This window comes from Chaetura pelagica, unplaced genomic scaffold (genome assembly GCF_000747805.2).
Source record: "Chaetura pelagica isolate M959 unplaced genomic scaffold, ChaPel_1.0 scaffold56, whole genome shotgun sequence".
NCBI classification, from domain to species: Eukaryota; Metazoa; Chordata; class Aves; order Apodiformes; family Apodidae; genus Chaetura; species Chaetura pelagica.
In genome coordinates this window covers 412,172-424,942 of record NW_009953792.1, presented here as the reverse complement: position 1 = coordinate 424,942, position 12,771 = coordinate 412,172, and the positions used below count along the sequence as shown (strand labels likewise).

Sequence of the window (12,771 nt, the reverse complement as noted above, 5' to 3'; positions counted from 1 at the left end):
AGCCTGGAGAAGAGGATGCTCCATGGTGACCTTGTAGCAACTTTCCCATATCTGAAGGGGCCTACAAAAAAGCTGGGGTAGGGCTTTTTACACAGGTGTGTAGTGAGACAACAAGGGGCAATGGTTTGAAGCTTAGAGAGGGGAGATTCAGGTTGGACATTAGGAAAAACTTCTTTCCTGTGAGGGTGGTGAGATGCTGGAACAGGTTGCCCAGAGAAGCTGTGGCTGCCCCATCCCTGGCAGTGTTGAAGGGCAGGTTGGATGGGGCTTGGAGCAACCTGGGCTGGTGGGAAGTGTCCCTGCCCATGCAGGGGGGTTGGAACTAGATGATCTTTAAGGTCCCTTCCAACCCAAACCAGTCTGTTGTTCTGTGATTCTATGATCTCTAGTTTCTCATAACTGGGGCAATGCAATTAATACCTATGGAGATGTGCTGGCTCTGGCAGTGATTTTTTTTTTTCTTGCAAACATGAGCTTGACTTGAAACGATGAATCTTACCTGAGGAGCATCTGAACTATGAATTAAGGCTTGAATCCATGTTGTGCATGAGTAGGGCTGAGTATGAACTAACATAGATGGTTTGGGATATTTGTTCCAGATTTGCTCCACCCTGCAAGCATCTTTGATTTAAACATCATCTTTCATCCAGCTTTTGAAATAGCTTTATTTTTATGGCCTCCACATTCCATCCAAGCTTCCAAAGCCTCTCAGCCACATCTCACTGTCCTCATAAACCTCCATGTGCTTCTCCTCCAGACGTACACTGGTTCAATACTGGTGGCAGTAAACCCCTACCAGCTCCTGCCCATCTACTCACCTGAGCAGATACGTCTATACACCAACAAAAAGATTGGGGAGATGCCACCACACATCTTTGCAATTGCTGACAACTGCTACTTCAACATGCAGCGCAACAACAAGGACCAGTGTTGTATCATAAGGTGAGTTGGTGAATTTCCAAATGAGTCACATCCTGAAAAGGGATTCTGAGCATCTGCAACATGGTTGATCAAACAGAATCAGAAGTCTGAATGGCCTATTTTATCTTCCATCCCTGTATTCCCAGGTCAGAGGTGGTCTCTGTTTGCTGTCACTGTTGGTAGTAAAATGGTACTTAGCTACAACCCAGTAGCTCCTTTAACCAGTAGCATCTTTAACCTCCCCTTTTAAATTTAAGCTCAATACTCCTGCAAACATCAGAGATGCAGAAGTCTATACATTCTGCACAAGGAAGGGCCAGAGACAAACCTGAGCACTGGACCTAGGGTTGTTCACACTGCTGAACTGGTGTCTCCCTGCATTGCTCTGCTCTGGACTGGTCAACCTTGGGCACCAAGAAATGCCTGGTCACATTTGTGGGTCTATGCAACACAGTGTCTCTCCCAAATGGTGGTATGAACCAGATTTGGTTCCCTCAGCCCTGCAGCACCAACCTGTTAAGTTCTGAACCCTCAGACAGTCTTTATGCTTTTAGGGCACCACCTCTCCAAGGAATGTCTTACCCTAAACTTTGTTGTATAAAAACGTAACTCTGGAGCATCCCATGCATGGTATTTCAGGTACATGGGACTGAAAAGGCCCTGAAGTAATGACCTTGCAGGCCAAAAAAGCATCATGTAGGGCCTGGAGGAGAGTCAAGGTCAAGTCATGATGCAGTGTGACAGTGGCCAGGCAACCAGTGCCTGTTTGCAGCCCAGAAAGCCAACAGTGTCCTGGGCTACATCAAAAGAAATGTGGCCAGCAAATCAAGGAAGGTGACTCTCCCTCTCTGCTTCACTTTATGAGACTCAACCTGCAGTTCTGTGTCCAGTTCTGGAGTCCCCAACAGAAGGACGTTGAGCTCTTGGAGCAAGTCCAGAGAAGGCCACAGAGATGATCCAAGGGCTGGAGCAGCTCTGCTCTGGAGCCAGGCTGGGAGAGTTGGGGTGTTCAGCCTGGAGAAGAGAAGGCTCCAGGGAGACCTGAGAGCACCTTCCAGTGCCTGAAGGGGCTCCAGGAAAGCTGGGGAAGGGCTTTTTACAGGGGCAGGGAGTCACAGGACAGAGTGGGATGGTTTCAAACTGAAAGAGGGGAGATTTGGATTAGATATGAGGGAGAAATTCTGGACTGTGACGGTGGTGAGACACTGGCACAGGTTGCCCAGGGAAGTTGTGGCTGCCCCCTCCCTGGAGGTGTTGAAGGACAGATTGGATGGGGCTTGGAGCAACCTGGTCCATTTCAATCACCTGTACTGGCCACCTCATATATTGGACAGGCCACTGACTCACAGCAAGGGCTTTCTGCACAGCCCTCCCTCTCTTACCATCAGAGGGCCCTCACTGACTCTTGTACCCTACCCCAGAACTGCCACCATGGATGAGACAATCTGTTTTCAGACCCTGCATGGCACAGTGATGGGGTCAGGGCTTGAACAGGGGCATGAACAGAGTCAGTGTCCAATGGAGAGAAAGCTTTGAGGAGTAACTCTTGCTTCCTGTCCTGTGATCTTCTACTCTCCTATTTCCCCCTTAGTTGGACATGTCTGGGGGACCAGTGGAAATGCCTGGCACTACAAGGCAGTATCTCACAATCTGCCTTCCAGGGCATTTTGGCAGCTCAATGCTGATGATGAAGCTGGTCCATGGGACCAGCCAGCCCCTGGACCACAGGCTTGTGTTTTGGTGATCATACCTGGGAAAGCACTGTCTGAAAGTGCTTCATTACATTCTTAGTGCTAATTGAATGATGGCACTTGCTGGAGGGACCCAAACCCAAACAACAACATGGACCAAAAGGGTTGTAAAGCAAATCTACAGCTTAACTGAAGCTATGATGTCCTACTGTTTCTCCTACAACCAACCCATGGGATGCTGGAAACCTATCCTTAACAGCCTCATTCTACTTTTGCTAACAGAAGAGGCACAGAGACTTCAGTTTCTTGAAGTCAGAAGGACAAGGAGTGCAGGAGTGCAGCAGGTCTTTCACTGACCTCATCCCTCTTGTCTTTGCAGTGGTGAGTCTGGAGCAGGGAAGACAGAAAGCACAAAACTGATTCTGCAGTTCCTGGCAGCCATCAGTGGTCAGCACTCCTGGATTGAGCAGCAGGTCCTGGAGGCAAATCCCATCTTAGAAGGTGAGGCCTCTGATAATGGAGGGTTGTTTGGTGTTTTTTTGTGGGGAAAAAACCCACAAGCAACAAACAAACAAACAGGAAACACCAAATATAAGTAATTTTTGTTGCGTTTTGAGTTTCAAAAAGTCACAACATTAGAAAGAAGTCAAAGGCAAAGATGCAAACATTTGCTAAGCAGCATGTTCAGTTTCTGAATTTGTTTTTCACAAGGTAAATATTCTCTGATTTGAGCTTTCAAATTTCCCATTAGTATTCTTTACAAACTGGGGTTGAAAGTGAAACATTTCAGCTGACCTGAAATTTTTTTGTCAACTGTTTTATTCAATTAAAATTAAAAATGTAGGGTTTTCCACTGAAATAAGTACTTTTTTCCAAAAAGAATTCAAAGCAGAAATCTAGAGTTTACCTAGTTCTCAGTCTAGTCTGGGAATTTAAAAATGCTATTCACCAAATACACAAAAGGTCTTCTGAAAAATCTCACCAGTTCTCCCCATGTTGGACTTTTTACCAGGGTGTGTAGTGAGAGAACAAGGGATCATGGTTTTAAACTGGAAGAAGGAAGATTTAGATTGGATGTTAGGAAGAAATTCTTCACTGTGAGGGTGGTGAGGCACTGCAACTGGTTGCCCAGGGAGGTTGTGGAGGTGTTGAAGGGCACGTTGGACGGGGCTTGGAGCAACCTGGGCTGGTGGGAGGTGTCCCTGCCCATGCAGGGGGGTTGGAACTAGATGATCTTTAAGGTCCCTTCCCACCCAAACCATTCCATGATTCTATGATAACTGTATGCACAGCACCAATATCCTGTCAATGCTGCATTTAACCACCTAATTTTTTTTGTTTTATTGGCCCATAACTGCAAAAATCCTGTTCCTATTCTTAGTTGGTGAAGCAGAACATGAGATTAGTTTGTCAAGAGCTTCACAGACTTGTGCTGGCAATGCACAAGTAACAAACCCCACCTTTCCCTTCCAAGATCAGAGAATGGCAGCAGAACACACAAAAAAAAGAAACAAAGGCAGTTCAAGGAGGAAGCAGACAAGGAGAATTGGCTCGTTGGCCTTAATAGGTTCATTGGCAACCTGTTCCTGTGATCATCCATTAATTGGATGTCTGTAAATTAAATAGGTAATCTGACCCTCTGCCCCCAACATGATGCCAGATGGACCTTTAACACTTATGCAGAAAAATAGCTTTTTCCTTAAAGAATAACATTAATTTTATTCGGGCTACTCAGAGAGTATTTTGTTCTGTAAAGAACCCCCTAGGAAACAGGAATGTGATTATCCAAACAGCTTTCCATGAGAACTGTTAGCAGAGCAGATGAGAGGCTGAGCTTTCCTTCCCTGTGCCCTGCTGGGGCTTCCTTCAGCCATGGCATGGAGATGCACCAAGGCTCTCAGGGCACTGTAGGGCTGCCAGAGATCTGTGGCAGAGCATCCTGGTGCATGGCATGCACAGAGGGAGTTTGGGAACATGTACATCATGACTTCTAGGATTGAAGGAAGCAGAAGCTCTGTGTTTCAAATGCATCTCCCTCACCTACTGGAGATGCTGGAGCCCAGGCATGCTGGCCAGGACACTCATGTCTCCATACCCACACAGAGGATGGACAGGGGCACCTTTTCCTGCACATGCTCTGTTTGCAGAGGGTGAAGTCTCCCTCTGGAAGTTGATTTAATCCCTCAGTGTTTCCCTAAAGGACGAGCTCTTTCCTTTTTCCCCCTCAGTCACCAACTCACTCCCCAGCAGCTCTGTCACTTCCCGCGCAGCGTCACACGCTTCAGGGTCCTCTTGCACAACCCTCTTGTATTTCATCAGCTCCTGCCAAAATCCTGCCTGTCTTCCTGGATGAGGTCACCCCATTCCCATGCTTCCTTTTCGGTGCTTCTGTCCATACTTTCAAGGACAGACATCTGTAGCACATCCTGCTTCCCCTCACTGAGATGAAACTGGAGCAGCCAAACTTGAGGGAAAGGTCTTGGGGCTGCTCTTTGCCCTCTCAGCCTCACTCGTTTGGTTATTATTTGAAAGCCAACCATGTCCTGGGGTCCCCAACACAAGAAGGACATGGAGCTGTTGGAGCAAGTCCAGAGGAGGCCACATAGAAGATCCAAGGGTTGAAACAACTCTGCTCTGGCTGAGAGGGTTGGGGTGTTCAGCCTGGAAAAGAAAAGGCTCCAGGGAGACCTTAGAGCACCTTCCAGTGCCTGAAGGGGCTCCAGGAAAGCTGGGGAGGGGCTTTGGACAAGGACATGGAGTCACAGGACAGAGTGGTATGGTTTCAACCTGAAAGAGGGAGATTGAGACGAGATTTTAAGATTGAAAGAGATTTTGGCTGTGAGAGTGGTGAGACACTAACCCAGGTTTCTCAGAGAACCTGTTTCTGCCCCATCCCTGGAAGTGTTCAAGGCCAGGGTGGATGGGGCTTGGAGCAACCCGGTCTAGTGGGAGGTGTCCCTGCCCATGGCAAGGGGGGTTGGAACTAGATGATCTTTCAGGTCCCTTCCAACCCCAACCATTCTATGATTCCAGTTTTTTATTATTATTTTTTTTTGCCCATGAGACCAGATCCATGATCCTCCCTCCATCAGGTCCTCTCTCTAATCCACTGCAATTCTTCCCTGCAGCTTTTGGGAATGCCAAGACCATCCGTAACGACAACTCCAGCCGATTTGGGAAGTACATTGACATCCACTTCAACAAAAGGGGAGCCATCGAGGGGGCAAAGATTGAGCAGTACCTGCTGGAGAAGTCCCGGGTCTGCAGGCAGGTAAGGTGACACCAGAGCAAGGTGTAGGAGCTGGCACTGGGACAGTCAACCTTTGTGGTGCTGTTCTAGCAGGGCTGATGGTTCTTCTGCTGCAGGCCCAGGATGAGAGGAATTACCACGTGTTTTACTGCATGCTGAGAGGAATGACCATGGAGCAGAAGAAGAAGCTGGGTCTTGGGAAAGCCACAGACTACAATTACCTTGCAATGGTGAGAGGACAGCAAGGCAGAGGTTTGGTGGGCTGATGTGGTGAGAGACAGTTAGTAGGGGAGAAAGAAGAGAGAGGTGATTCCTTCACAGCCAAGAGTTGCTTTGCTGGTTATGACCCTCCCAAGTCTTAGCCACAGGGTTTGTGGGACTTCTTTGTGCCACCACCACAAGCCTCACAGTCACAGTGCAAACCCTTAACCCTTGCCTATAAACCAGGTTATTTTCACTCTTCCTGTGGAGCAGGACAAAAGCTTGGATGATTTTGCTGTTTGGTGCCCAGGCCACTAGTTTGGAAATAACCAGGGTGTTAGATGTGACCTGATGCTCCTCCATGGCTGGTTGGTGCATTCCCAGCAGCAAAGGTTCTGAGGTGTCTCTGCTGCATGTGTCTGACCAAGCCAGCAACCTCCAGCCCCACTCCCAGTGTCACAACCCAGAGGAGCTGGTAGGATCAGGTGTAATTAAGGCTGGTCCATCAGAAGCAAGGCTTATGTACCCAGCTTTCTGCCTGGATGGGTGGGAGCCTCTGGCATGTTGCTTCCTTGCTCTTTATCACACAGAATCTTAGGGATTGGGAGGGACCTCGAAAGTTCATCCAGCCCAACCCCCAAGGGACCTCGAAAGATCATCCAGCCCAACCCCCAGCTCAAGGAGCTTTTTCTCCTCTGCCAATTGCAGCCAGACACAGGATAGCTGGGGACAGCAGGGTAAGTGCAGGTCACAATGCTGAGCACTTAATCATAGGATACACCAAAGGGCAGGGCCAGATCCACAGGTTCAGCACCATCTTTTGTTTATTCATCCCTTAAACAAAATCTCTTCTGCTTCAGAGGGAAGCCCTGGGTGGCTTAGGGTTACACCCAGGTGTCCTCTGCTTTACCCCATGCACTGTGCCACCTCTTTGCCTCCCCAGGGTAACTGCACGACCTGTGATGGCAGGGATGACAGCAAGGAATATGCCAATATCCGCTCTGCTATGAAGGTCCTGATGTTCACTGACACGGAGAACTGGGAGATCTCCAAGCTGCTGGCTGCCATCCTGCACATGGGGAACCTGCAGTATGAAGGTAAAGGACAAACAAACAGGGACGTGGTTCAGGACACACCTACTCTTTGTTCCACATGGTGAGAGGGAGTCAAGCTTAGGGACAGGGGGCTGTGTCCATGCCACCTGCCATGATGCTGTGCCAAGGACTCAGGTGCTTGTTGAGGCATTTCAGGACAAGAAAGGTGGAATAAGTCCACCTGGCCACTCTGGAGGGTTGCCAGACTCCAGTGTGCTCAGTCACACTCACCTTTTCTGAATGTAGGGACAGTGCATATGGCCAAAGGACACTCAGGAGACTCAGGTTTTACAAGGAGAGGCTAAGGGAGCATTTGGCAGTGACTGGATGTGTCTGTGCAAAGGTGCCAAATGCCCTGCTGGCAGAAATGACACAGTGATTTAAAAAACCTCTTTGGAAGAGAGAAGCCTGAAGCACTTCCATGTTAGAAGTGGTTTTACCCCATCAGTCATTTGGGGTGGCTGGCAGAGCAGAGCACAGGTCCTCTGCAGCCACCAGCAGGACCCCAGCAGCTGCATAAACTTTCCTCTCCCTTCTGATGGCCAGATACTGCTTGGCCATCACATGGAGCAGGTGGAGAAAGACCCTTTCCCTCACCCCATCTGTCCATTGTTGTCGGACCTGAGTCAAACTGTGACAACATCCACCTTCTGCAGAGCCACATCCCTCACTGATGTTTTTTCTTCTGCCTTTCCTCCCCCCAGCTCGGACCTATGACAACCTGGATGCCTGCGAGGTGGTTCAGTCAGCGTCACTAATCACTGCAGCATCGTTGCTGGAGGTCAGTGGCTCTGCCCTCCTGCTGGCCCCTTGCTGCCTCATTCCCATGTTTCTAGATGGTGGCAAAGCTCCATCTGAGCCAGGCTCTCCTTGCACTCTCCAGGAGGCTGGAGAGGCCTGGGTAAGCCACACTTTGCCCCTGCAGCCTGAAGGTGGGTGTCTCCATTTGAGCTGGGTACCTGGGCTCCTCCTCATGTCAGTGGAGAGAAACAGACACTTTGGTGTCATGGCATCCTAAAGAGGTCATCCAAGATAGTTCAGTCTCCAAAATAGTGTTTCCCTCATTGATGTAAAGAGAGTTCAATACAGTAGCTGAGACACAGATGTCACCTATACTGTGTGTATCTGAAGTGAGGTGAGATGACCCTCATCCAAACTGTCTGTGCAGTGGCTGGAGTGGCTTCAGTGGCCTCCCTGGTGGTCCTTCAGGGACACCATGTCATCTCCACACTCAACACTGGTCCCAGGGTGTGATCCACAGCTGTCTGCAGGCAGTTCTCATGTACTTCAGGGGGTGGACATTACCCTATCTTGATTTCAGAAGTATGAAAAGGTGTCAAGGGGATGCAAAGCTACATTCATGATGGTAGGATAAAGCCACGCAGGCTTTGCTTGTTCATCTTCTCTCCCTACACCTCATTACCATTTCACACGAGGTCACAAGAACACTCTCCATAGTAAAACACTTTATAAATGTGTTAATTACTCTCTCTCTGAAAATTCTTGTGACATCATCTGAGATATTTGCCCTGTAGAGCCAAGAAAAGTCACTTACCTCCAACCGTGGGGACTTCACTGTTCCTCTCTGGTCATGCACACTCAGGCTGGTAGCCCAGGCCATTGTAAGGGCACGTGGTGCTGTAAAGTCACTGTCGTTGCCAGGTGGACCCTCAGGAATTGATGAACTGCCTTACCAGCCGGACTATAATCACCAGGGGTGAGACTGTGTCCACCCCCCTCAGCATGGAGCAAGCGCTGGATGTGAGGGACGCTTTTGTAAAGGTAACTCTGGAGCCCTTCCCGTCTGCTCTTGTGGGTCAACTGAAGGAATCTGCCTGTTTTGAGACCAGAACATCCACTGCAGGGGAAAAGTTGATGCTTGTGTGAGCTCAGATCAGCAGATGGCCTTTGTGCTCTTACCAGCATGCACAAAGAGTTGAGATGGAAAGACTCTAGATAGCCTGGTCTTCAGGGAATTTGCAGTCTTCAAACTGTCTACTCTCAAGGTGACTTATGGAAGGATCCAGCATTCTGAAATTGTTTCACCTCAACTTCAGGAAAGCAGCCCAGCTTGAGCCCCAGGGTTAGATCCTCAGCTGCTCTAATTTAGAGCAGCTCCACCAACACCTGGAACACCTACACCTGAACTTCAGGATTTGGGCATGTCTGTAGCAGTAAATAAAGCTGAATGTCACAGGAACAGGGATAGAGCAGCTCAGCAGCCACTAGAGCACTTAGAGAGAGCATCACCTGAGGCTTTGAGGTGATAGGCAAGCCCACAGATCCAAAATATAGACTCTCTAAATTTGGGATTTTGCTTTTAATTATCTAGGCTTTCAGGCCTGTTTTCCTTGATCTACATGATGACACTCGAATCTTTAAACCCTGTCAAGAGTTGGTGAGCGTGTCCTCAAGAGTGTCCAGCTGCTGGCCATGCTTTAGGGAGGGCCATGGTGGTTGAAGTGGTCATGCAGATGAGCAGGGCATGGTGCTAACCTGTCTCAGTGACCTCCATCTTTGGGATGTTGCAGGGAATCTACGGACGCCTTTTCGTGTGGATCGTGGAGAAGATCAATGCTGCCATTTACAGGCCTCCTTCCCAGGAGCTCAAAAGTGTCAGGAGATCCATCGGCCTCCTGGACATCTTTGGCTTTGAGAACTTCACTGTGAACAGGTATGGAGTCTACAAAAGGGGAAATGGGGCTTAACCCTCCTTCACCACCTCAAGGTCTTGTCCTTTCACATCTCCTAGGATGAACAGGACTGGGCTGGCCCGAGATTTTTTCTGTGGGAGAGATTGTCAGAGCCAATCACTTGTAGGTTGCAGCAGACAACACATGTCCTGAACTGATTGGTTTAGGCTGCAGATGTATAATGGCTATAACATTGTTCTGAGGGAGAAAAACTGATTATTTGAACTGTGAAGGAAGTTCTCAGCCACCAGCAACCCCACTAACTGGTTGGTGTGGTCTGACAGTATTGCTTGAAGCATGGAGAGAAATGGAGAAATACAGACCATGGAGGATCTAAAGTAGCCTCTCCCTCATCTTCCCTCCACAGTTTTGAGCAGCTTTGCATCAACTTTGCAAATGAAAACCTGCAGCAGTTCTTCGTGCGCCACGTCTTCAAACTGGAGCAGGAGGAGTACAACCTGGAGAACATCAACTGGCAGCACATCGAGTTCACTGATAACCAGGATGCCTTGGACATGATTGCCATCAAGCCCATGAACATCATCTCCCTCATTGACGAGGAGAGCAAGTTCCCCAAGGTGTGTTTTGGGCTCAGCCCTGCTGCTGGTGTCTCTTCTCTTTTTACCCCCTTTCACACTTTGAGTCCTGGCACCCTGTGAGATCTCTGAGCAGCCCCAAATTCACCAGGGGGTGGCCTGTTTGGAGTTTGTATTGCTGTGTCTCATTTTCTTCCCTGAGTGCCACAACAAGTTACTGTTTCTGATGGGAGAATATGCCTGCTGAGAGGCTCAAAAATAGCATTTCACAAAGTTTCAGAGAAAAAAAAAGTGTTAAACAGACTCCCTCTGGAGCACTAGGTTGAATATAGCACAACACACAGGTGGTATTTCATTAATTTCTTTAATTTCTGCATTCGAGATACCCCCTGCAACACATCTCAAAAGGCACATTATCACCCAAGACAAAAAAAAAAAGAAAAGAAATGGACTATTGAATGGAAATTTATTTTCATGGGAATTGGTTAAATGTCAGATCTTTTCCTGCATGCACAGGGTACAGATGCCACCATGTTACACAAGCTCAACTCCCAGCACAAGCTTAATACCAACTACATTCCTCCAAAGAATAATTATGAAACCCAGTTTGGCATTAACCACTTTGCTGGAATTGTTTACTACGAAACAAAAGGTATGGAGCAGCTCCTGGGCTGTGGGGACGTTTGGTGTGAGGGGATGCTTGGGGGAAAGGTGAGCTGCTGCTGCACTGGAGCAGAGCAGGATGGTGGCTCTCTGGTTGTAATGACCTGGCCCTTCAGCAGTGCCCATGAGATGCAGAGTTGGGTGCTGTTTTGTGCCCGTGGTGGAACTGCAGCACTTTGCACCATGTGCATCTTCTTTCCAGTCTGAAGATGGGCCTCTTCTTCCTTCTCTTTGTCCCCCTTTCTCTGCCCACTCTTTGCCCCTGTTGCCTCCTGAAGAACAACCAGTAGTCCAGCAACACAGAGCCTGCTTGCAGGGCAGATCCTGGCCTCGTTGCCCTGTGTCATCTATGTGTTGTCCCATTACTCCTCTAGGTTTCTTGGAGAAAAACAGGGACACGCTGCACGGAGACATCATTCAGCTGGTGCATTCCTCAAAAAACAAATTCATCAAGCAGATCTTCCAAGCAGATGTGGCAATGGTAATGCAGGAGAGGGAAGGCTTTTATTGATGGGGGTGAGGGGGAAGGAGGGGGGGTTGTTCCTGGATAGGGCAGAAGATATGCAGAGTCATGTTGCTCTGGTGCTCTTGGGGGTGTTTCAAACACGTGAGCCAGACTTGGTACTTCCACACTCACAGCCCCAGTTCCCTGTGATCAAAGACTGGTCTGTGTTGTGGTTGCTCTTCTCCTGGTTGCATAGGGATGGGAAGAACAAGGTTTGTAGACATCTGAGAGAGAGGGAGCCAGCCTCTCCAGCTGAGTAATCCAAACCTGCATATAATAGAGTGAGAAGTGAGAACCAAGCATGTGCAGACCAGAGGAGAATGAAGGGACAATCAGGCTGGCCTGTAAGCACCAAGGCAGGACTGGGAGGGACCAGCTAACACTTGTTTTTTACTGCTACAACAGCAGAGAGGGGGGATACCAGGTATGAAAGCTGAACTTTAAAGCTCCCCTTCCCACATCCCACTCCTCCATGTACTTGCCCCATGCTTCACTGTGGGATAAGACCATGTGCTTTGCAGAAAGGCACAGTTATTTTAACAATAACTTTCAAATTTTTGACCCATTTGAACATATATCACTAGGATGCCATCTTAGATGCTGAGATTAGTGACTATTTCACCATTATTAACACAAATATATGATGCTTTCTTGAGTGAGTTGAACATCTACATCTCCCTGCTGAGGCATCGTCAGCCCAGCTCCCAAATTTAAAGGAGAAGCTGGTTTAAAATACCAACTTTGCAGAACCTGAAAGTCTCCCCAGATAGGTCACTATGGCCAAATCCCCCCATCCTTCCCCAGGCAAAGCCAGGGAACAGCAGTTGGTGGGGGGGTGAGAGGAGATAACATTTTCCAAAGCAATCAAGTTTTTTAGAAGTTGGGGTCCTGTTTCCAAATGCCAGCCAATGCCACTGATGGTCCAAGGGACTTAGGGACTTTCAGGAGTGCCAACAGATTTAAGTGCTGAATTTCTTTGCCTGCTAAGGGAGAGAAACATTGAAATTCCCACTAAATTTCTCTAAATAGGCTACAGAAGCATTTTCAAGCCTCCTTCACAAGTTTTAGCCACTCCATTTTGCTTGTGTTGAAATTATTAATATCCTTTTAACTTAATTTAGAAGAAGATCATGTTTATCAACCCCAATTAAGTTACCAGTTGGCATGACACTGCTGGGAGATTCGAAGCTCTCCCCAGATGTGGATACTCCTGCTGA

General features: G+C 48.3%; 1 protein-coding gene across 1 annotated transcript in view; it reads left to right on the top strand.

Moving 5' to 3' along the window:
• Nucleotides 1–12,771, top strand: part of MYO7A (myosin VIIA) — a 70,983-nt gene that overhangs the window by 12,939 nt on the left and 45,273 nt on the right. The window contains exons 4-14 of the mRNA XM_010001059.1: nt 758–942; nt 2,992–3,113; nt 5,741–5,883; nt 5,979–6,092; nt 7,007–7,160; nt 7,862–7,938; nt 8,820–8,939; nt 9,689–9,831; nt 10,218–10,428; nt 10,903–11,038; nt 11,424–11,530. Coding sequence (XP_009999361.1) covers nt 758–942; nt 2,992–3,113; nt 5,741–5,883; nt 5,979–6,092; nt 7,007–7,160; nt 7,862–7,938; nt 8,820–8,939; nt 9,689–9,831; nt 10,218–10,428; nt 10,903–11,038; nt 11,424–11,530 — 1,512 coding nt within the window. The remainder of the gene's footprint in view (nt 1–757; nt 943–2,991; nt 3,114–5,740; nt 5,884–5,978; nt 6,093–7,006; nt 7,161–7,861; nt 7,939–8,819; nt 8,940–9,688; nt 9,832–10,217; nt 10,429–10,902; nt 11,039–11,423; nt 11,531–12,771) is intronic.